Source organism: Equus przewalskii, chromosome 1 (genome assembly GCF_037783145.1).
Source record: "Equus przewalskii isolate Varuska chromosome 1, EquPr2, whole genome shotgun sequence".
NCBI classification, from domain to species: Eukaryota; Metazoa; Chordata; class Mammalia; order Perissodactyla; family Equidae; genus Equus; species Equus przewalskii.
The window spans coordinates 151456728-151480892 of record NC_091831.1 but is presented as its reverse complement, the minus strand read 5'-3'; the positions used below and the strand labels follow the sequence as shown (position 1 = coordinate 151480892).

General features: G+C 39.5%; 1 protein-coding gene across 22 annotated transcripts in view; it reads right to left on the bottom strand.

Annotated features, from left to right (window-relative positions):
- The window catches only part of MEIS2 (Meis homeobox 2), a 202108-nt gene that overhangs the window by 5062 nt on the left and 172881 nt on the right, over positions 1-24165 (bottom strand). For 20 of the 22 annotated variants that reach the window (XM_070625779.1, XM_070625849.1, XM_070625875.1 and 17 more), the window contains exon 10: positions 525-583. In XM_070625779.1, coding sequence (XP_070481880.1) covers positions 525-583 — 59 coding nt within the window. Of the gene's footprint in view, positions 1-520; positions 584-24165 lie in introns of all 22 variants that reach the window. The other 2 variants (XM_070625810.1, XM_070625757.1) reach the window with 1 other exon arrangement.

Genomic DNA, 24165 nt, shown 5'->3' with positions numbered 1-24165 from the left:
ATGCGAAGCATTTTAAACAAAGTTAATAACCTTCTAATATAAAATGATGCTGGCAATGCAGCCCATCAGGCTTTAACAGAATATTATGAATAGTCAAAGCCAATGAATGGATATGGATACAATGAGTTTAACAGGGGATGCTCCAGGAGTGAAAGCAACGCATACACCAAGGAATTGTGGGTAACAAGAAAATGAGAGTGTGCTAATGATCGGATGCAGACAAGCAATGAGTAATTCCAGAGCTCACAGTCAAACAAACTGCTTGTGGCACTAATACTTGTTCCAATTACCAATTCAGAAAGAAAATAAAAAGCAGTTTCAGTAGAGTCAGGGTGGGAAATCTCCAATTAGCACCAATTAGTGAAGTTGCTTCCTAGAATGGAATTCTGGGGACATTAAAAAAAAAATTTCTCCCAGAATGCCTGATGGAAGCATTTATTTACCAGGTGATGAAACTCCTAAAGTATAGCTTGATGAGGCTTTGTGCCTGTGGGGCATGAATACAGACACCAGTTGAAACTTGCCTGCTCGATTTGACTGGTCAATCATGGGCTGTACTATTCTTCTTCGGGCATTAATAAACCTGAAATAGAGCAGAGGAGTCCTGTCATCAAATGCAATTTCTGTGCTCTGTGAACACCTTTGCACGAACGCTGCGGAGAATACAATACAAACATCTACGGAAAATTATCTTTATAACTCAAAGGCCATTTTTCCTTTCAATGTTCAAAAATAGTAGACTGGATCATCTCCTTCGGTATCTCCTAACCAACTGAAGGCAGACTTGCTAAACAGGCTCAGGGAGGGTAAAAACTTTTTCCCTGCGAAAACGTCTATTAATTTGCAATTGTGCTTCTGCTTCTTGAACAAGTTGGAATTTGGTTAAAGTTCACAGACTGGAAGATTTTTCCTTTTTCCTCAAACTCCCCATCCTAGGGTGACCCAGCTTCCCCTTGCAGCTGGTCATAAATGGAGACCAGGCTCTGGCACTCTGCTTTCACAAGGTATTGTTAGGTCAGCAAAGCCATCAATTAGGCTGTCTGAAGTTTTATCACCAACACAGCAGTAATAAGTGCTGGCCAGAAAGACTTCTGCTCTTCGGCAACTCCTGCAGTTTAAGCCTGTAAAGTTAGGGGTCATTTAGAGGTCAGTGCCAGCTGGGGGCGGCCTCTCCAGTCGAAGCTGGGACACCCAAGGCAGGGATAAGGTAACTGCCAACCATAAACCCAGCCACCTTTCAACCCAGTAGAAAGACAGCGCCTCAGGTACACATGGTTGATATTAGAGCCCAAGCAACGTTTTCGAATCAGGTGGTGGCTGAATCACAGGAATGTAGAGGAGAGGCAGTTATTTCGTGGAGAAGCCTGGATCTAATTTTGTTGGAAATCCAAAAATAAGTGCCTACTTCATGTTACTTTAATGTTTAATAATGCCCATCAAATATTCATGTACAAACAGAGTAAGATGATAAGAAATCTCCTTTATTTCTCCAAATTTAATAAAAACAAAACAATTTTCTACCATTTGCGAGTTACCCTTGTCCCTGTGCATTTAATGACGTGCCTTCCCCACGCATTTGAGCTGATGCGCAGGATTCACTGGCTGTGCATTCGGGGGGTGGGGCACACAGGGAGGGGGATGCCTAGCATATAGCTAACTGCTGTTTAAAAATATACCCATTTATGACATTTCCCAATATGTCCAGTTTCCAATCTTAAGTGCAGGGGGACGTAATGACTAATGAGTCCACATGGGGCTGCCGGCAGGAACTGAAAACTCATTCTTTGAAATTAGCCAGCAAACTCGGGTGTGTGTTGGCAGCGCTGCATTCCTAGGGAGTTGAAGTCCCCAGATGAAGATCCTTCCAAGGAGGACAGCAGCCCACCCTCATTCAGGCCTCCTGTGAGCACTCTAGTGGGAATACAATTAGGCTGGAGAATAATAGCTGCAAGAAAACCAAAGGAGTCTTTTGCATATGGTGTTTGTTTGCAAAACAACGAACTTCTTTCGTACTCAAGAAAGTATAGCTCAGTTGTCAAACATGTTACACTCCCTTAGGTTTGGGGAAGAAAGTGACGGGTTACAGAGGTAAAAATGAAAGGAGGGTTGAAACTGAAACTGTCTATTTCTTCCCACCTGGCGCCTTCCGTGTTGCTGAGGCGAATCTGACCTGATAGATCGCAAGGCTTTCCAGGAGCATCTTTCAAATCAGAAAAGGGACTTAACTATCTGGTCTTTCTCCACTGCTTTTACTGGGACCAGGGAGCACCGACCCGAGATTTCTACCCCCAGGAATGCTTTTTATCAGCTCAGGTTAAGACCCATCAAGATGCTCAGGAGAGCCAGAGAAACCTTTTCTCTCCTTGAAGTTTCTAATGGAGGACACACATGGCAGGGGTTTCACCTCTTTTTATGTGCTACTAATCCCAGTTTTGTTTTTTCCTATAGGCCAACTCTTTAGGTAAAACGAATTGCTATTTTTTCCCTTTTTAATTTCACCCTTTTACTCTTTTATTATTTACATCTGGAGGTTGTTCCCTTATTTATGTCTTTCTCTCCAGTTCGCCCAAACACTCCCTTACTCACAGAGCTGCAAGGCCTCATGGTTCTTAGTTCTCAGCAGGAGAACTCCACACTGTCTTCAAACAAATAATTACGGGGAAGGTTAGAGGTTCACTCAAAGGTCATTTCTTTGGATACTCGTCAGAATGTTTACATTAGTAAAAACGGGGTCCGCTCAAAAGGTTGTTCAATGGGGGATACACAACAATGCAGAACATTAAAAAAGCATTCTGTATGCTACCAGGTCTTTATAGAAGCGCTGAACTTGGAAATGCCACTCCAGTATTACATTTTCAACTAGTTACCATGGCATGGACTGGATGTTCACTAGCAGTTACGGCGATGGCCTTTCTTTGCCCACTTCTACTAAACAAATACGCATAGAAGCCTCTGAAGGTTTTCACTGGATCCTTTGAGAAAGGGTCATAGAGATTTTTGCTTTTTCCACTTGGGTTCCATTCAGCCTCTCTGAATTTTTGTTCTCAAACAATGTTTTTGATCCATAGTGCTATATCTTGCCAGATTCATAATTCTACCACATTCTTTCAAGTCACACAGAATTTTAAAAACATATGGGCCCCAATTTTTCAGAAATCTCTTAACATACAACTCCTGCCAATTGTCAACTCCCTGATCATGGGATATCTTATAAACACCGTGGATGTTATTATTAAAATTAACAATTAATGAGTTGACTGTAAGAACACATTAAACAGTAAAAAAGGGAATTACCTCCCTTACTAATGATCCACAGGTCACTCTTAGAAAACACACTAATGTACATAAAGTGGAGCCATTTAATTATAGACTAAAAAAATCAAACCAGGAATAATTTTTATTTCTTTAATATTACTAAGACAAAATTTCCAAATACAGTCTTTTCCCAAAATTACATGACATGAAATTTTCTTTTTCCACTTCATCTGATCTATATTTTAAAATGACCTTATTCAGTGCTTCAGCAGTAAACAGAATATCAAGTTTTGGTTCTACTTAAAATTTGAAGAGTCTAAGTTGAAAATCAACTGATCTTCAATCTTTCAAGGTCTAAGCTCCATTCATATGGAAAAATGCAACTCACTGGTTCAAAGACAAAAGACTTGTCTTAAAAAGGCTCAAAAGGTTTCTTGGATATTAAATGGGTCTTACAAAATAACATTTTGATGAGTTAAGTGTAAATGAATCAGACACATATGGATTAAGTTATCCTTGAATTTCACACGGGTTTAAAAAATAAGGGGAAAAGAGGGTCTTGGCAAAAACATTTTGGACTTTGCCAAACCCAAAACATTTGAAAAATTGCTGAAGACATCCAACTAACCAAAATGCAGCAAGCTGCACCCAACTTTAATGAAAACCCCCACAAGTTATTTCCAATCCAAAGACTGTTAGGTTTTTCATCTGTATCTGATATTAAAAAGTTCTCTAAGTTTTAATGTCATCCCAGAATGATTTTGAAGTTGAGGACACATAATATACTTCTTTATTGGTACAAACAATTTAACCTGAAATTACAAAGTCATCTTAGATACTAAATAGCTCTTAAAAACATTCTGAGGTTTGTACAACTTGTGTGTAAAACGTGCCATCCATGATAAATGCCATAAATAAAATGTGCCAGTAAGCCTAGTGCCATATTCAGGTTTCACTTAGAAAAAAAAATTTCATTCGCCTCACTGTGACTTTTTTTTAAGGGCTACAGATAATTCCATTAGTGACTCCTTAGGGAATGAGAACCCTAAAGTACACTACTTCCATTGATTTGTATTGAACACAAAGTTAGATCCAGGCTCACACAAAGGCTCTGGAGAGCATCTACTAAGACTATCTACTTTCTCACTAAATTCTACTAAAATAGAAAATGCATTAGTATGTGTGATTCTTAAAAATTATATACTAAGACTGTTAGCTTAAAAATAACTTAATTATAGAAATAAATTCAATGACTTTCCAAGAATCATGAGGCCTTTCTGAGTCAACTTAGAGATGAAAAAATATATTAGAAAGAATAAACCCAAGATGGCAAAATATCATTGAAATCTCATCTTGCTGTCTTGCTGGAGAGATGTCTCCTGGAGATCTCCCTCTACCCACAGCCCCACCTCGACCCCCTATGGAAAAGCCAAACTTTTCAGCTTTGCATACTCTGCTGCAACTGAAATCTGACCATTGGGATTTTTCTTTTCACTCCAAAGCATATTTCAGATTGATAGAAGTAGGCTTAGGTGTCATTCCTGATTGTTGGGACATTTCTTTTCCTTTCTTTCTTTCTTTCCTCCCTACTTCTTTTTAAATGGCTGATAAATCCCTTCTTTCTGGTTCACTAACTTCATGCCACACCTGGTAACCAACTCCTTTCGGCAGCATTCCTTTTGTTAGAAAGTGCAGGCTTCCGTGGAGTCACCTGGAAAGCTGCCAGCCCTGAACACTGAGGAGGAATCGGCAATTCCCGAAGTGAAGCTTTTGCATGGATTGGTCTGGTCAAGAAAACGGGCTGAACTGTTGAAGAGGGATCAGATCAATTTGGAAGAGGTGTTGTAGGCAGCTTGGTGACTGGGGACCTGTTAAAAAATGAAAAACCTCGGCTTCTCTACTCTCCCCAGCCCCGGGACTCAACAGTGAGGGGGTTTATTCACAGAGCTTGCTATTCCTTGGTACTTGAAACAATGAAGCCTCAACCTTCGCAAGTCAGTTATCAAGTTTCTTCATTTTTTCTTAGTTCACAAAAAAAGCGAGTCTTTTTCTGTGTCGTGGTTATGGCTATGAGTGGAGTTTTCTCAGTAAGATACGTTAAAATGGTTAAATCTGTAAATTAAGCAGGTTTAATGCCTTCGAACATGTACTTGGGCACATGAATGATTGAGTCATGTGGAAAACATGTATTTCACTGGTAGCCAGACAATGGGTCTTTTCTCACAGACAACCGTGAGCAAAAGAAGGTAAATGAAGGTGATTCATGGGTACTTAGGGCTACATTCACAGCTCATAATTAATTTCCCTGAACTACAGCTTAATTTATAATTTGATAGATACTAGATTTGTCTCCAACTCTAAAAACACATGAACTAATACTCACAAATTTACAATATGAAAACATGATATTAATCTGGAATCATGAACATTTCATAGCTTTATGAATACACCTGGAGTAGTGTAGTCTTCATGCTGACATGAAAGGCCCCAGGTGAAATTACCAAGGAGGTGATGCTTATCTTTGATGACCTTCTACTGTGTTCTTTCAAAATTCCACCTTTTATCTAATTCTTCCCTAAAGTTATGAGGGCTCACATAGGTTCTTTACTAAAACACCCTATTTTGGGCAAACCTCTCTCAATTATTGTTCCGTATTCCAGAATTCTTCATAGATCAAAATGACGAAGAGCATGGGCGATATTCTCTACCCTTTACTTGCTGTGTGACCTTGGGCAAGTCTACGTAATCTTCCAAGCCTCAGTGTGCTTCCTATTTATAAACTGGGGCAATAGTTGGGCCCAGATTGTTTTGAGGATCAAGGGTGGTATTGTATGTAAAACCCTTGGCATGGTGCCTGGCATAGTAAGGGCTCATTAAATGTTAGTTTACACTCACAATGGGCCTATCCAATGTCCCCTCCTAAAGAGCTCTGTTCTCTCATAGGTAATAATTAAGACTAGGTGGATGACTATTAAGCAAATCCATGCTGAGTTGATAAGGGAGTAATAATGTGTTGTACCTCTACAAGTAGCATGGTCCATGTAGTAGGGTCTTTCCAGAGATCACAGCTAATCCAAATGTATAATGCCATGGTGGAGATTTTAGACCCTGCAGCAGGCATCTGCTGGGGGGCTGGGTAGCGGGGCGAGCTATTTTTGACTCACGCTCTCTAAATGATTCTCTCGATCCTTGCAACTCTGTGTTCCATGGACCTGGCATACCAACATCACTTCGAGCTTGTTAGAACTGCAGAAATACAGTTGCCCACACCCTGGCACTACCGAATCTGAATCAGTATTTTAAAAGATCTCCAGGTGATCCATGCACATTTAAGTTTGAGAGGTCCTGCTCTTGATCACATCTCAAATAGATGATCTAATACTCTGCCTAAGAGTAGAAACTTGCAAAGATCAAGTTTTAACTGTGAACCTTAGCTGTGAAAATGGATGTACTATTCTCTTTAGTGATCTCGGATGTAAACAGTCTTTTAGTCACTTGCCTTCGGCAACAAACAGTTTATAATAATTTAATTCATTTTACTCCATCTGTACCTCCTAAAGGAAAAGTTGGGCCAATAAAATGTTTTTGTGCAAACTGTTATTTCATAGGAATAGATAGGAAGAAGATGGTAGATTTCCCCCCTTTTTTCATGTAATTCTGTACTGTTTGAGTTTTTAATAATAAGTATGATCATTTTTATAATTAAAAAAAATTTTAAAGGTGACCTGGAGAATTTGGCATCTTATTTGACTAAGGCTCATATGGCCAATAGTAGAGATTTTTAATAAAAGTATCTGAGAATTTTCTCTAAAATAGGGAATTATCTTTTATTTCCTTTATAATACTGAGCAACAATAAACACTATTTTGTAAGTATAATCACACTCGATGGCTTGTAACAAAACATCCCAGCAGGTTATGATTTTAAAGCACTGTTACTCTTAGAGAATGCCATCAGATTATTCATACGTGGCTATTTATCACACACTATAAAAGTGATCTTTCAAAGCTACTTGAAAGCAAGGGAGGAGAAAATACACAAAATTCCTCAGCTATTCATACCTAGGATCTAGCCTCTTAAAGATAAAATACTAAGTCAATAGACATAAGTTGTAGTATATTACCTCATCCTGTACATGATTTATTGCAGATGGAAATCAACTAGAAACTGAATTACTTTGAAAGTTTTACTACTTACGTTAAAATTCCAGATCTGTATACCTACACACCTTATAGTGCTTCTGCAAACAACTGTTTGCAGACATGGAAGATATATCCACAACTTTATTCGATTCTATGAGCATAAAAAGCAGGAGTAATCATTTTCAATTTACCAATTACCAATTACCTATTCATCTAACTGAACACTCTAGCCTGACGGAGCTTTGAAAAATCAACCAGTCACTTGGTGATCAGTTACATACATTTTAGCTAGTTCTCATTATCTTCTTAGCCATTTGCTAATTCACTCTAAGAGGAAAAGATCCCGACAAATCTAGTTTCTTTTTAGCTTTCATGATCACCTTTGATTGAAGTATTACTTCTCTATCCTACTTCTCAGTGGAAACCACCTAAGCATTAACTTGCCAAAAATGCACCAAGCTGTTTAGCAATTATGTCTCAGATATGTTCGAGGAGATCAAGGTGCACTCACACGTCCTGTACTCTGGCTATCTCTCTGATTAGCTCGTCATCTGCTCGGAAGAAGATGTGGGTTGACTCTCCCATACAGTCTAGCAGGCCAGCTGTTAGCTGCCTGTCAAGCCCTCAAGTGGACAAGTAGTCCAGGAGCAAAAATGTCACTCCTTTGATCTGGCAAGGAGCAGCTGCTGATTTATAGAGTAGGACTTTGTTCTTCCGTTCTATTTTACTTTCTTTCCTAAGGCAGAACCACAAAATCCAGGAGAAAAAAAGTGCCGTTCCCAGCAACATCAACAAGCTCTGACAACTGCAACAGGGTTTTTCTTGGCCCTAACAAAGCTCTCAGGCATCTCCTTTGACGCTCACCTTTCCCTCCCAGCCCCCCCCCCACCACCATTTTTTGCAATGCGGTAGTTATTGTTTAATTCAGCTTCTGTAAATGGAATGGACTGTGGCCAGCAAGCCTGGGGCATAAACACACCTGTATGAAAGAAGCCTTATTGTAGCAACCATCCACAAGTAAGCTCGCATGAACCACGCGTTCCTGAGTTCAGAAAGAACGCTCCATTTCTCCTGACAGCAAATTTTACCCTAAGTGAGTTTCTATTTTTGGTGCCACCAACCTATGATGACCACATTTGAACTCTTTCCTCTCCAATGGCGTTACACTCTTTAAATCAAAGAGAAAAAATGATGAGAAAAAAGGAAAAAAGGATAAAAATCTGTGAGCAAACAGATCCATCAAAAGTGTATATGCACTATCTATAATATCAATCATTAAAAGCTGAATTAAACAGCCAGCAAGGCTTTAGCAAATGCAATATCAAAGATGCCATAATGTTGATTTCATTATCACTAATGTATACTGACATAGGCTTCCCTGAGTAACATACAGGGAAAAAAATCGACAATAAAATCTACATAAGACATATGCATTGTCTTGCTAAGAATTAAACTGATTTCATATGCATGATCCTGTTCTCAGTGGATAAATCTGTCAGGTCAGAGAGGCCCTGTCAACCAAGTGGAACACAAAGCAATGTGGCCCTGAGATAAACTGAGGAGTCATCCGACATATGTATGTATGTATATGTATGTGTGTGGGTATATACACACTTACACGTACATACATATACATGTATATGTGTGTATATACACACACACACCAGGCAATAAACTTTGCCACAGATTAACACCTAGCTAGGTTTTCTGTGCTGCTGCTGGAGGAATGGTGATAAGGGTATATATATATGTGTATATATAAAATATATATGTGTAGGTATGTGTATATACTATATACACACACACACACACACACACACACACACATATATATATATTTTGGAGAAAGAGAAATCAATTCTAAAATACTTAGCTACATAGGCCACATAGGTCAAAGACAGGAATTTTGTGGGTGGTATGAATGCTGAAAACAAAGGAAAAAAGCACAGTTACGAAAAATCCTTACTTCTACTCCATCATGCCACCTTCTAGTGTTTCCTCTCTTCTCCCTTTTCTCACTTTCTAGGGGCCATAGAGATTTTTCACCAGTCTCATTTCTTGCTTTATCTTATGTCACCCCTTGGTCAGTCAAAAGTTACTAGCGCCCACCTCCTCAATGTTGAGAGAACTGCACCAGTAGATGTTTTCTCTGGAAGAGTGTGTGTATCCCAGAGAGAGACAAGGTTCCAGAGTGGGGAGAACAGGGGTCAGGAAAGCAAAGCAAGGTGTAGAGGAGAGGAGCAGGGATGAGGTAAGACTTATGTTCATCCTTGTTTTTTTTGGTGAGGAAGATTGGCCCTGAGCTAACATCTGTTGCCAATCATCCTCTTTTTGCTTGAGGAAGATTGTTGCTGAGCCAACATCTGTGCCAATCTTCCTCCATTTTGTATGTGGGATGCTGCCATAGCATGGTTTGAGGAGTGGTGTGTACATTCGCACCTGGGATCTGAACCTGCGAACCCCAGGTGACCAAAGCAGAGCACACGAACTTAACCACTATGCCATCAGGCTGGCACCTGTTCATCCTTTTTCTGTCTTAAACAAATTAGAATAAATAGTTTTTAAGGTCCATAGTAATCTGTACATGTGTCACACGTTGATAAATTTCACACATTCAATACTTAACAAAAGACAAATTTAGTGACAACATATGACATGGTCGTATATAATAAAAAAATTATATATAATACATAAATATATAATTATATGACTCTCTCCATATAGATATTTAAAATTTTGAAAATGGAGTTTATGTAAAAATCTTTCCTCTTCACACCCATAGAAACAAACGGAAAATCACAATTTGATAATACATAATAACTGGAAATAACACAGTCCACACTCAGTAAATAAGTGTGATGTGGTCAATTAAAAAAGTCAGATGGAGGTAAATCACTGAATTCTTGGAGGAAGAAAGTTGAACCCGATGAAAAAAGCATAGAATACTGGAAAGGAAGGCATTAAGGAAATGGTATGCACGGAGACACCAAGGCAGACCATGGCCCCTCTTGTGCACAGGTGAGTGAAAGAAGTGAATTTAGACTGGCTTTTGGTTTTGGTCTGGAAAGGTGGCTATGGTTAACAGACAAGCTGGTGGAAGTTCTTCTCCCCCACCCCCCCACAGCTGCATTGAGATATGATTAACATAGAACGTTGTGTAAGTTTAAGGTATACAATGTGTTGATTTGATAGATTTTTATTTTGCAAAATGATTACCACCATAGTATTAGCTAACACCTCCATCATGTCACGTAATTACCATTTCCTTTTTGTGGTGAGAACATTGAAGATCGACTCTCAGTAACTTTTAAGTACATAGTACAGTACTGTTAACTATAATCACCATGCTGTGCATTTGATGCCCCAGAACTTATTCATCTCTTAACTAGAAGTTTGTACCCTTTGACCAACATCACCTCGTTTCTCCTACTCTGCTGGAGACTCTTGAGTGACAAACTGAATTCCTGAATATTGGAATGATAAAATATGGTGCTTGACGAAGATCTGTTCCAAGAGCCATGTATAGGATGCACTGATGAGAAGGCAGAAGCTGAGAAGGTCTAAAGCTATTGTCTAATCCAAGGAGAAGAGAGAAATAAAGCGAACCCAGATTAAGGTGGTAGAAACGAAGAAGAAGTGGGACATTTAGCTTGGGAGAACTGCTGATGAATTGTGCTAGATAGCAAAGAGAGAGAAATATCAAATATACTAACAGGAAAACCCCGAGAATCTATGTTTGGTGTGTTATGGTAGACAGTTGATGAGAACTGGAAATTGAAAAGGAATTCCTATTTATTGTGGTGGAGAGGCAAACTCAGTTTTCTGAATGTTACCATTGAGTTGATGCGGGACTTTCGGGCTGAGAAGCTATGCAGCCCACTCCAGATAAAGGACAAAAGAAGAGTGAAAGGTTAGCAAAAGTGACTTTAACTTCAAAACCCTCTAATCTCTTCAAAACTCCAAAACTATATGAACATTCCAGAGCCGTGACAACAAGGATAATAAACCGCCTGTTTACTTCCAAAAAAATTATTTCCTTTTTATATATCCTCCATATTTACAAAGTCCTCTATCTAATAATGGCTGGCCAAGTCAATCGTCAGTAAACACCTCTGTGGTTATGGCTTTATTTCTGTTAGGCCTAGTTTACTTTTTCTTCTAATTCTGAGATAACTGGTGTGACTAGGTTTAGAGGCTGATGGTAATAACACATCCGTCACACTGTGTCTTACTACACAAGTTGTGTTCCACTCCATACTTAATAATGGAATTTACTAGAGAGTTTTAAAAATTAGATATAGGAAACTATATAAAAGAGACTGTATATTTTTAAGCAATAGCATAAGACAATCTAGGGTGGGTCTTCTCTAGGTAGTGACAACTAATTTAGAAGAGAATTGATAGGACAAAGTGTTACATTTAAAAGGGACTCCATTAAGTGTGATGGCTTCCAAATTGTGTCCTCCTTTCAAAACATATTTTCCTTTTTAAATGGGCTTTTCAGGTGAAAAATATAGCACTTCACCCAAAATGGTGTGGAAACAAATGGTTCTCAAGTCTCTATTCTTCAACTCAGTCCAAACTACCCCAGCACCAGCCATCTAAAGCCACTTGGTGTTTGGAGGGAAGGTGCTATGCATGCGAATGTCCCCAGGGCCCTTTCATTTGTCTGCGGGGCTCCTTGTCCTAAAGCAGCAGGGAAACTTCAGAAGACCAGCTTGGAAAGCCAGAAGTGTTTGGACGGACCAGGGTCTTATCCTTCTTTCAATTCTCCTGCTGGTTTAAAAGAAAAGATGTGGCAGAAGATACCAGCAGAAGGTGGCCACATTCTTAGGGCCCTTTATCAATACCACTGCTTGCTTTAAATTGTAGCTTGGTCTCTTGTTGGAGAGGCTGAGATTTTAGCACTTTTAAAGGGAACCATAAGTGAGAAATCTCCTAGGTGTTAAGCTTTAGAGTGGCTTCAACCCAAAACATGAAAAAATGAGATTAAAACACAGAAAGTCAAGTAATATTAAGAAAAAGATCCAACAAACAAAATATCATAAATATGCATATATCTTACAGTCTTTCTGTTTAAACCAAATGCTATTTAACCAGTTTATATTGGCAACTAGTTCAGGTGCCAAAGAAAAAAAACTTGAAGATCTAAAAATTTTAAAGTCACTTTAAATAAACTATAGTTCTAACAGCTATACATCTAACAATAATCTTTAAAAATTATTAAAACATATCCCATTACATCAAGAAGCAAAAAAAAAAAAAACCTATTCACCAACATATGACTTAATGTCCTCACGTTTATGATGTTCAGACATCAAAGACCAAATTCCAAATAAAATTTCCTGACTGCCTTTCCTAATAATAACTTAAACAGTTTTTACTTTGACTTGACAGCCAGGTAGCATTCTGCATCTCCTTCAGAGATGTTATATGCAGTCTTCCCAATGTGACGGTATTATTACTCACAAAATTTTTAGCATCATCCTGTAATCATAAAAGGCATAAAATATATCTTTATAAATAGGAAGAGACTTAGCAAACCAGCAGTTATGCCACATTTGCTTTAGTCCTTAAACATTTTAGCTTTAGAGGGTTAGTTAGTGGATTTTTTCTCCGATTCGCAGGGAAATAAAGACATCAGCCTTTGATTCTGACATTCCCCACAAAGCTACATGACAAAGAAGCAAACGCATGGTACCGCAATTTGAATGAATTTTTAGAGCATATTCATATTTCACATCTATCAGAATTTCCTAAAGTGATTTAACTTAACTATTAGAAATAGAAATGATGGCATTTGAATGATCTCCATTTTCACAGTAAAGTAACATCATCATCTATCAAAAAATAATTTCATTTTGAAATCGGTTTAACTGGCACAGATCCCTACTTTGGAGTTAGGTAATGTACAAATAAACAAAAAGGCAATTAGCAAGTACAAAGCTAACATGCTAACCAACTAGGAACGCACTACTCCTTCTGTCTGGGATTGCCTTTCTCCCATGGCCATCTGGTCAACGCATCCTTCAAAATTCTTATCAGAGAACATCTCTTTGAGGTAACTTCCCTGGTTCCACAATCTGAGTAAGAAGCATCTCCTTAGTCAGTGGCACCTAGCTAATAGGCCCATCACAGCATTTATTCAATACCACAATCACAATTTACTTGTCCAGCCTCCCACTAGATAGCCTTAGAGAGCAGGGACCACATCTTAAATCTATGTTATTGTGACTGCGTCAAGCACATAGGGCATCTTCAATAAAATGTTGGATGAACGAATAACTGAATGAGTAAATGAAAGTAGTGTTTCTCCATCTTGGAAATAAGGTAGAATTGAGAATAGAAGAGCCCACAGGGATTTTCTTGCCTTCATTTTACAAGTGGCAGAGCTGAATCCCTGATGAAATGATTTTCCCCAGAGTCAGGCAGAGCTAAGAAGGGAAATAACTCTGGCTTCCTGGCCCTGGTCCAGTTGTTTTTGTACTCAGAAACAACTAAAGATACAGACTAGAGGCATTAGTGTAAAGGCGTGGATCTCCTGGGCATTAAAAACCCTAGGCAAATCTTGGGTGTGGGAGGGAAGGCAGAGAAGGACTTGACTTGGCAGAAAGTGGGCATCAGACTTTTCTAGGCTGGGGAACATGTGATATAGTTAGTTATGTTGGAGCATGAGAAGTCCAGTTGACTCAAAAGGAGAGAATAAGTTGAGTGTAATGGGAACTGAGGTCAATGAAGTATTATGGTGTGTGTGTACGTGTGTGTACATGTGTGCTGGGAAAGAGGAATAGTAAGGAGGAAGTGAAGGAGGAAGATTCGTGAGATGCAGAAAGAAAAGGAGAATAGGAAACTCCCTTAAAATTTTTTTTCTCAAAATATCTTTTTAAGGAAGTTTTCCCCAAATAGTGTTCTACTGCTTGTAGAGCAAGGGACACTACATTGAGGCACCATACTGTCAACAGGTGTTTCTCCAAAATAGGAGTAGTAGGTCAAACAAATGCAGGGAAACATCAAATGAAACAAAGTCAGGATGCTCTCTTTGCTGCAGATTATGCCACAGCCTTTAGTAGGCGGAAATATAGTGTGACCTCCAAGAAGGGATGACGGCACAAATCAATTCCTGACTTGAGATCTTAAGATTTTGAGGGGCACCTAGGGTTCCGAGGATTTGAAAAAAAAAAATGAAGCAGCATTCCGGTTTTTAATCAAAATTGCATTTTTAAACCATTTATCAACTTAAAATGGGATTTCCATCTTCATGTTTCCCCAAGTCAGACTCAGAGATGAAGAACCATTTGTAGGACTCTCGTTTTATATCTTACCTGTTCAGAACCCCATCTCTCATGATTATTAGAAAACTGGGCCACTCCATGGACCTTTAACTCCAAGTGTGCTGGCTGAAAATGTTCTTTAGAACTTTTTTATCTCAAAGGTAATTTGATCACCGGGGGATGATTTTAGGCTGGAATGTTCTCTCTAACCTTTCCCTTTCCCTACTTTTCTCATATTTTCCCACGATGAAATATTTTCTTAAAAAAATACTGTCATGGGGTATTTTTGCTCTGTATGCCTAAAATTTCTACTTCAGAATGACTCTTAGAAACTGGAGACTAATCTTAAACATAAGAGAATTTTTTTTTGCATCACCCTCTGCATCTTTCATTAATCAGAACTGTGACCTGGTGGTGGCCATCTAACTTTAGCTTGTCTATGACATGTGTTGGAGACGTCTGTGTATGGAGGGTGGTAGATGGGGAGGGAAGAAAGAGAGAGAGAGGGAGACAGAGACGAGGCGTGGGGGCAGGATGTTAAAGGGAAGAAGAGACGAGAAGGGGAAAGAGACAGGAAAAGAGGAAGTGCTGCCTTGGATAAAGTACATCACTGTACATCAATTGCTCCCCCGCTCCCACCAATTCTACTTTCTTGTTTACAGAGTGTACAAGTACAAAATCAGCTTTTACTTATAAGTGTGTTAAACACCACCTGCCTGCCCTCTGAACCTCGCTGTCCCGGGATGAGGTCAGCCTGGTGAAGGGCTCCGGTTCTATAAGCAATCTTGTCATTCAGGCTAACAGCAGTGATTCACTCGCAGGAGGCAAAAATGACTCAATTGTTGGGCTTATTGACTCCAGGGAGCACAGCTACTCTATCATTACCATGGAGTACAAACACCCTGAGCTCTGTTTTGGTCCACTTCAAATTACTATTTGCTGTGAAGGATTGGCAAAGCAATTCTTAAAATGATGGGGGTGAAAGTCAGGCGAGCGCCATTACGGGCTTTTCCTTCAGTCTCAGCAGAAGTCAGCAGCACAGGACTCGTTCTAAGCCTGACCCACTTATTTAACCTTTTGTTCCCTTTGCCATATTAACATATATTAACTGGCTAGATAAGCCCTAGGAGGGATCAAAACCTCATGACCAAATTACGGCCCCATTTTCATGGGTAACCTCTCCTTGGGTGGAAATTAAACCCCAATATAAATACATTTTAGGTCCATACAGAATTGAGGAGGAATGCCAAAAAACAAACGCTGAGCCACAGTCCTGCAAAGACCACAGCAACCATGGAGTGGTCAGCTAAATTATACACCAGAGGAACTATTTGAAAAACCAAACAAATTTAATTAAATAAGTTATAAAATTATTTTCCCATCTCTTATCTACTCCTCTTGGTTAATATCCATGACATACCGATGTTGCATAATTGCTCTTATGGAAGGCTGCAGCTCAGAGCCATAATGAGCTGCCGTTGCACAAAGGCAGCAAAAGTGGTTTCCCTACAGAGTTATCTTCTCAATTATTTATACTTGCAACACTTTCACATAATGGCAGTTTTAAAATCAAACAAACAAAGCAAACCGTACAATAAAGGAAGGAGACAAGAAGGTACAGGGACCTTTTCCTTTCCTTCTGAACACCAGGAGGGATAGGTGACCACATAAAGGCAATGGAATTTGGTGCCTCGATATGTCTCAGGGGCCTCGCGACCAGACAACATCAAAGCATTTCAGACTGCCACCATGGTGAGGCATTAAACCAGCTCTGCATGCCCACCTTGCTTTTAATCTGTCATATCCAAATATATAAAGGAATGCAAACTTCACTTTTTCCTTTTACAAGTTTGTCTCTGCAAATTCCTAACCAGAAGACTAGCTCCCCATCTCCACTCGAAAAAAAGGTGCTAAACTGTCAAAATGATGTCAACGTAAACAGAAAATGGTAGCGTGTGTCACAGCTGTCCCCCAGGGGGCTCACCAGGTGTTACCGTGTTTATGTCCACTGTCCACACCTGCCTTTGGTTAACCACTCAAAAACTTACACACAAAACAGGAAAAGCTACTTCATAGTTATACTACTTACGGATACACAAAATAATGCAAAGGTTATATTTAAATAGTAGGACAAAACTACAGTGCTATTTCTAATATTGAATTTTGGAATCTCTTTGCAATGAAGTGTTTACTGCTACCATCCAGTTCTGACTTATTTTGTCCCCAGCACCTAGTGCAATAGACCGCCCAGAGTAGATTCGCAGTAGATGTCAGCCAGCTTATTTTTCCAAATTAATCCGTAAGTGTAGTTGAGGAGCTGATATTCTGAGCAATTAAAAGTGAACTTTTCACCAGACACTCATTTTGGACCTGCATAAAATCTATATTTCATTTAAGATTCTCCATTAAACAAACATAGGTTCCTTTAAAAGGTGGTTACTATCTTTACTTAAAGAGTTATCCCTCATCCAGTAATGGCTGCTTATACATCTGTAACTGAACATATTCATTAGCAATGCCAGGGAAACAAAGCTTTGGTATCACCTACTAGTCATTTCCAAATAACAAAATTTAAAGTGGCTGTTTCCTTAAAGTCTTTCGGGGAAAGATTATAAAGACACAGTAAAAGAATAACAACTTAAAAAACCTCAAAATTCGTCTCTTGCAATATGCCTACATGCACACACATTGAATTTACACACACACAAACACACAGACATACACACATCTGTTCAAAAACATACCTTGTGACTTTAAATCTTGCTGGACTTGAGACACTCAGTTAAAAAAAAAAACCCTAAGGAGATTTTTTTTTCCCCTCAAGCACACAGGTACTACTGTGAAAGGTCAGAGGGAAAAAAATAGACCAGGCTGAATGGAAATCATACCTAGATCTATAACCCACCTGAGGACAGGCTGTGGCTGGGATCATCAGAGGGAAACAGTTGGGACTGAATTGGGATCCACCATCTTGTGTTGCTTTGCCCCCGGGAATCAAATGAACCAGATATTATATTGTGGCCACTTGCTGTTTCTTAAAGCTCTTCTTAGCCATAGAGCGCTAGGAATGAACCACAGTTTGCTGGCTACTTCCTTTCTTCTGTTATTCTCACCTCCAAAGTCAAAGCACTTGGTGGTAGTGGGAGTTGAGGGGTTGTGGACCCAATTCTACTTATCAGTATAAGACTATATCCTACTCTTTGGCCTCCCAGCGGCACTAGCCACCTTCAATACTGAAAATATTCCTTCTAAGTGTGTGCATGTGTGCTTCTGGACTGGACAAAGCATACAGAATAATATAAGGATTAGGGGATGATGGTAGGAAAACTCTTGTGCCAGAAGATTAAAAATATCCTCACTGTAGGTAAATATACATCTGAATGAGATTTGGGGTAATGCAAATATGTCCTATGTCATGCATCACATAGTTTTCAAAGACACTGATGCAATAACTAGTATGCAATTAACCATTATGTGAACGATTAGCTCAATGTTGAGGTCTAGAAGAGAGCTGGGTAATTTTTGTATTTTCAAATATGGGCAAGTTCTGAAGGGAAACCTCAGATTCCGTGAAAGGACTCCAGTTCATTTGAAAAGTGCTCCCTCTGGCAGTCAAAACCGATGCAAAGGTCACTAGACTATGGCTGGAAGTGAATTGGTTTGGAGAGTAAAACCAAAAGCTGACTGGGGTTGAAGGGTGTGACTTTCATTCCTGCGAGCGAGCACTCCCACCGATGGGAATAGAAGCTGCTATCAGCGGCTTGAGGGCAGTCACATTAGAGGGCCCTCAATTCCCAAATGTGACAGATTCGTAAGAAATCTTAACCTCGATTTTTTCCAGCTTTCTTCAACCACAGTAACAGCCTCTCTCTTAGTAGCCCAGCCAATTAACCAAGCATTAAACAAACCCACAAATCTATATCAATAGCTTTGCAAGACAGAAAGAAAGATGTGTGAAGTAAACACTTAATCATTGTAAACTATCTGATCCAGGGTGTTCAAGAGCCAAATACATTGAAACAGGCTACGGCTGAAAAAATTAATTTAAAAAAGATCAGAAGGAATGACATATCTCTCTCCTTTCCTCTAACCATCCCGTGTAATTTGCTTTTATATTTTAGTTCCTAGCGCTCTGGCCTTCAGCTTACCCTTGACTGGTGGCAAATCTGATAAGGGCTTAGCACAACTACGCTCAGCCTGGTTTACAGTTTGTTTTGCAACTTCCCTTCCCAGATAAACATAATCCAAGTACAACTTCTAAAAAGAAAGTTGTGTTTACTTGTCCTGTGCTTAAGGATTTTCTTCCTTCTAAATGTTCCCTCAGGAAGCCAGCTTGCAACCTACAAAAGGCTTTGATTTCAGCTTCAGTCTCCAAGGTATTCTACTGTTCGGCTGGGCCATGTGCTGGGAGGGAAGCTCTCTACCTTGCTGATTTAATTAACAGGATTCTTTTCATTATTATGGGGATTTAGTTTCTTCTTGCCTTTCAGTGTTTGGGAAACACTGATTTAGATTTTGAAGGAAAATTTATTGTTCTTTGACAGCTGAGGCTCAGTAAGTTCCTAGCATGGAAGGGACCCCAGGGAGGTGTCACAGTTCCTCTGCCCACCTATATGCTGTCATCTTAAGGGCCCCCCTCCAGAAGTAGGAAGAGCCATCAGCTGTTCAATGCCCATCCCGCTCCTCCTCCCTCTGATAATTACGCCAGCAGGGGTTGGCCCATTCCCATTTATGAATGGTGTTATTACCAGGTTGATCAGTAACTGTGAGTCACTGATTCATTTAAGTATGCAAACAGTCCCTGAATCTTTAGATTGGGCCTAATCTCTTGACTAAACGGAGCTCATTGAATTAAGTGGTAGACTGTGCTGTACTTATTATGATGACCACGACAGAAGCGAAAGTCAGGGCAAATATTCTAAATGTGAGTATGCTTATGGGGGCAATAAAAAACATTTGAAGTTAGTACTACAGAAAATTTGGCATAGATGGTCACCAGGACTCTTGGATTATCACTCTCCTAAACTCCACAGTCCATCAAATTCTGACTTGGAGAAAAAGTGAAACATTTAGTGAAAACTCTGGAAGACTCATAGAAAATTTATATTTTAAGTGAAAAATTTCAAGTCTCAGTTAATGTCCATAATTCAGTTATAATCAAAATCTTCTTCTTTTCTAAGAGGGCTTCAGAATTCGCCTCCATTTATATTATTATAATTAACATTTATTGAGCTAGGCACTAAACTGAGTGCATACATGTATCCTTTTATTTAATTCTCGCAAAAACTTTATGAAGCAGGTAGTATTACTAGCATTCCCATTCTGTGGTTGGGAAACTGAGATTTAGCAAAATCTGGAAATATGCTTAAGGTTGCACTGTTAGTAAGAGGCAAAGGTGGGACTCCGATCCAGGTCTTTCTGACTTAATGTGTTCTACATGCATGTGTTATGCTGCCTTTCCAGGGTGTATAATACTGATGGTGAAAAGAAGGTGTTACAGGCTAAACTGTGTTCCTCTCAAGTTTTTATGTGGAACTCCAATCCTCCGTACCTCAGAATGTAACCATATTTGGAAATAAGGTCTTTAAAGAGATGAGTAACTTAAAATGAAGCTACTAGGTGGGACCCTAATCCAATATGACTTATGTCCTTGTAAGAAAAGGAAGAGGCACCAGGGATGCAGGTGCACCTAGAAAAAACCACGTGGGGACACAGTGAGAAGGCAGCCATTCGCAAGCCAAGGAGAGAGGCCTCTGAAGAAACCGAACCTGCCAAAATGACCTTGGACTCCCAGGCTCCAGAACTGTTAGAAAAATTTCTGTTGTTTAAGCCACGCAGCCTGTGGTATTTTGTTACGGCAGCACGGAGCAGACTAATGCAGAAGGTAACATGGAAACAAGGGCTGGAAGAAAAGCAGAAACCAAAGTTTTGATTTCAAAAGATGATCACTTCCTCTCCATTAACCATACCTGTGATGGCATTAGTTCCTGTCAACCTTGCATGCATACTATGACTCACCCTTGTTTTCCATTAAAAAGTGAGTGAAAGTTGTAGAATGGCAAATGGGAGGCTAAGGCAATAGGGACGGAGTTAGGAGAAGGAAGCCATTTTATGTGTGAGAAAGGCAGTGTTAGTCAATCAGAGAAGAGAAAAGGAAGAGGCCTAGTGAAACAGGTGGAGAGAGTTTTGGTGTTCTCTGGAGGATCTCCCTGAACACAGGCCATACACACAAACACACACTCACACACACAGTGGGGGCTAGGGAAGTAGGAATATTTAGGGTTACTCTTCCTGTCTTCTCAGGAGAGCTCCGCAACTGAAACAGCTCCTGGGAAGCAGGTAGCCTCTTTATAACAACCTGAACATAAGTTTGCATTGTTCTAATAGACCCTTTATCTGATGTTTCCCAGTCAGGTAGGAAAAAGGAGCCAATTTTTAGACCAAATGCTTAAAATAGAGCCTTGGAAATTACTTGAGTTCTAGACCAGAGCTTTTCACTTATCTAGATTTATAAGCCAATAGGTTCTAAGGAAGAATAAAGGAAAAATGTAGAAGTGCATATAATTCTATAGTGGATAGCATTTTCAAAATCTTTAAAATCAAAGGAAATGAGTGTGAGAACATGACCCGGCCGTGGAGGAAAAATACAATGAAATAAGCCTTCATTCTGAATCTGATTAAACAGGTCCAAGCTAATTTTCTCATTCATTAGTTCTGCAGGGTTATACATGAGTTGTGCTTTCAAAACTTGGATTATCTTTGTTTATTCATCATGTCTATCAGGATCCCCATATTTAGAGCATAACTCTGTCCTAAAAATTCAGGCTCCTTGAATTTTCCCACAGAGGAAATCGTCAACAGATTTTTATCTTCAGCCACACTCTAGGGAAACACCTGGGTAAATGGTTACCTGGGGCCAGCCACTCATCATCACACTGAACATAACCTAAAAGAGTTCTGGGTCAAGGAAGGAAGGAAGCAAGAGAAAACTGGAAGAAAGTTAACACAATGGCGAGAGTCCATGCCATAGACATTATGAGGATTTCTTCACACACGGCAGTTTCAGAACAGAAGCCTCTCCTTGCCTATCTCATGCGTACATCACCTACAATGATTCCTCTTCCCATTATCTACATGGTATATTCTCCCTTCAAACAGTCTCCTGATTCTCCTGTTTCATCTCCTTCCTCTTATTTAATAGTCTTTGCTTGTAGAAACTCTAGAAGATACAATTCTTGATCCTTGAGAACAAATTTTTATCCATTGTCTGCTGCCTACTTGGCATTGCACTGAAGGCCTTATGGGAGGGCCACAAAAGAAGAACTGGTATGAGAGGCCACATTTACCAAGTGAAAAAAAACACTTGATTTGGGATTAATTTCCTGCCCTAAGGATTTCCTAACTTAACTGGAGAAACAAGACAGATACCTATCCAACAACCATCACTTTATGTGATGAAAGAAACAGCACAACTTAATGGAAACAGCATGCGTTTTAGAGCCCCGGGTTTGAACCCTGACTCTATCACTCACTGTGAGGTTTTGGACAAGTTCTTTAACCTTTCTGTGTCCTAATCTCCTCAATTCTAAGATAAGAATAAATTATATGACCTACTTCAAAGAGTTGCCCTGAAGATTGGAATGTGAAGGCCAATTTGTACTGGAAAAGCATCAGATCATCATCTGAGAATCGCAAGGAAAAATATTTAAACCATTCTAAAATGAATTCCCAGGGTTCACAATCCTCCAAACACTCCAGGCATACACAGACGAAGAAGATTCAGTCTTGCTCTCAGGAAACTTGGAATTTAGCAGTAAAGAGATGACCATGCTACAAAATAAAAGAGTCTCAAGGGCAGGAGAGCGGTCACAGGTGTGCAGGAGGATGGACACAATGTGGGTGAGAGAGGGAGGAGAATGGGAGGCTTTGGGCTCCTCCTCGAAGGCTTTTGATAGGTGGAAAAGGGAAGGATAGAAGGAGGGGGAAGTACCAGGTAGAGGAAACTACTTAAACAAATGCACAGAGAGAGCAAGTACTTCTAGCGAACACACTTTGTAAAACACATACTGGATTAAAGACAGGAGATAAATTTGAATCCTGGTTTGCAATTTCTTAGCTATTTGACCTCTTTGGTTCACCATTTCTCATCTGTGGAATGCAGATGATACATACCTCATAAATTTATTGTAAAGATTAAATATTTAGCCAAATATTTGGCATATTTGAAATACTATAATGTACTTTTTTTTAATCTTGGAAAGGGTAATCAGAAAATTCCCAATATTACCAAAAGAATCTTTCATTTTTCTGCTTTTTCTCCCCAAATCTCTCTAGGACATAGTTGTATATTTTAGTTGTGGGTCCTTCTAGTTGTGGCATGTGGGACACTGTGTCAACATGGCCTAATGAGCGGTGTCATGTCCGCGCCCAGGATGCGAACCAGAGAAACCCTGGGCAGCCGAAGGGGAGTGCGTGAACTTAACCACTCAGCCACGGGGCCAGCCCTTACCAAAAGAATCTTATTGATTTGTAGGTTACATGTACAGTGGTCCAATCATAGAACTCATTTCTACTATCACTTAAACACTGGAGGAAGAGCTTCAAAATTGATTTGTATTAACTTTACTTAGTCATTATCTTATCTACAATGAAACACCATTGGCACGTCAATGGAAAAAAGTAAATAATAAGTGAGACAACTTGAATTTTCAGCTACTTTATTAGGCTTTGTCTTCTGGGTGTTATATTTGTCTCCCTACACTGGTATGGATAAACATAAACACAAGAGGTGGACCTTTGTTCAGAGCTCACAAATTATTCATCTAAATATTTAAACATGCAAGAATAACATTCTGTTCATTGTTCCTTGAAGTCAAGGACAAGGGAAGATAAAATATCTCGTGGTTGGAGAACGAGTATTAATGTTGGAATAAGAAAAAGAAGGAGAAATGGGACCTGCAGATTAAAGTCCCAGGAACACTTAGGAACCCATACTTCAGTAACCACATTTTTTTTTTCAATTCTCAGAAATCTTAAAAAAGTAAGAGTAAGAATGATGCAGAACCTATTTTGCTGACTAATAAAAATAGGTTGCTAAAACTCCTTTAATTTGAGCACGTGTGGGATGATGAGTCTAAATATGGCTCACAAATGTGGGGAAAAAGACCTCCATGCTGACTTTTGGCAGAAGAAAGGAGAAATAGAACCTTGACTTAGTTTGTCAGGGGTACATGCTCAGAAACACCTGTGTTCTGAGGTCAAGAAAATTAGGAAATGATGTGTTAATTAAGTTCTTAACTTAAAAAAAGGGAAACTTCTGCAGAAATCTTGTGAGGTCATGTTGTTCGACATCCTTTATCTAGAATGGAACTGACCAGGGGCCAGCTGGGTGGCGCAGTGGTTAAGATCACACATTCCGCTTTGGCAACTCAGAGTTCACCAGTTCGGATCCTGGGTGCGGATATGGCACTGCTTGGCAAGCCATGCTGTGGTAAGCG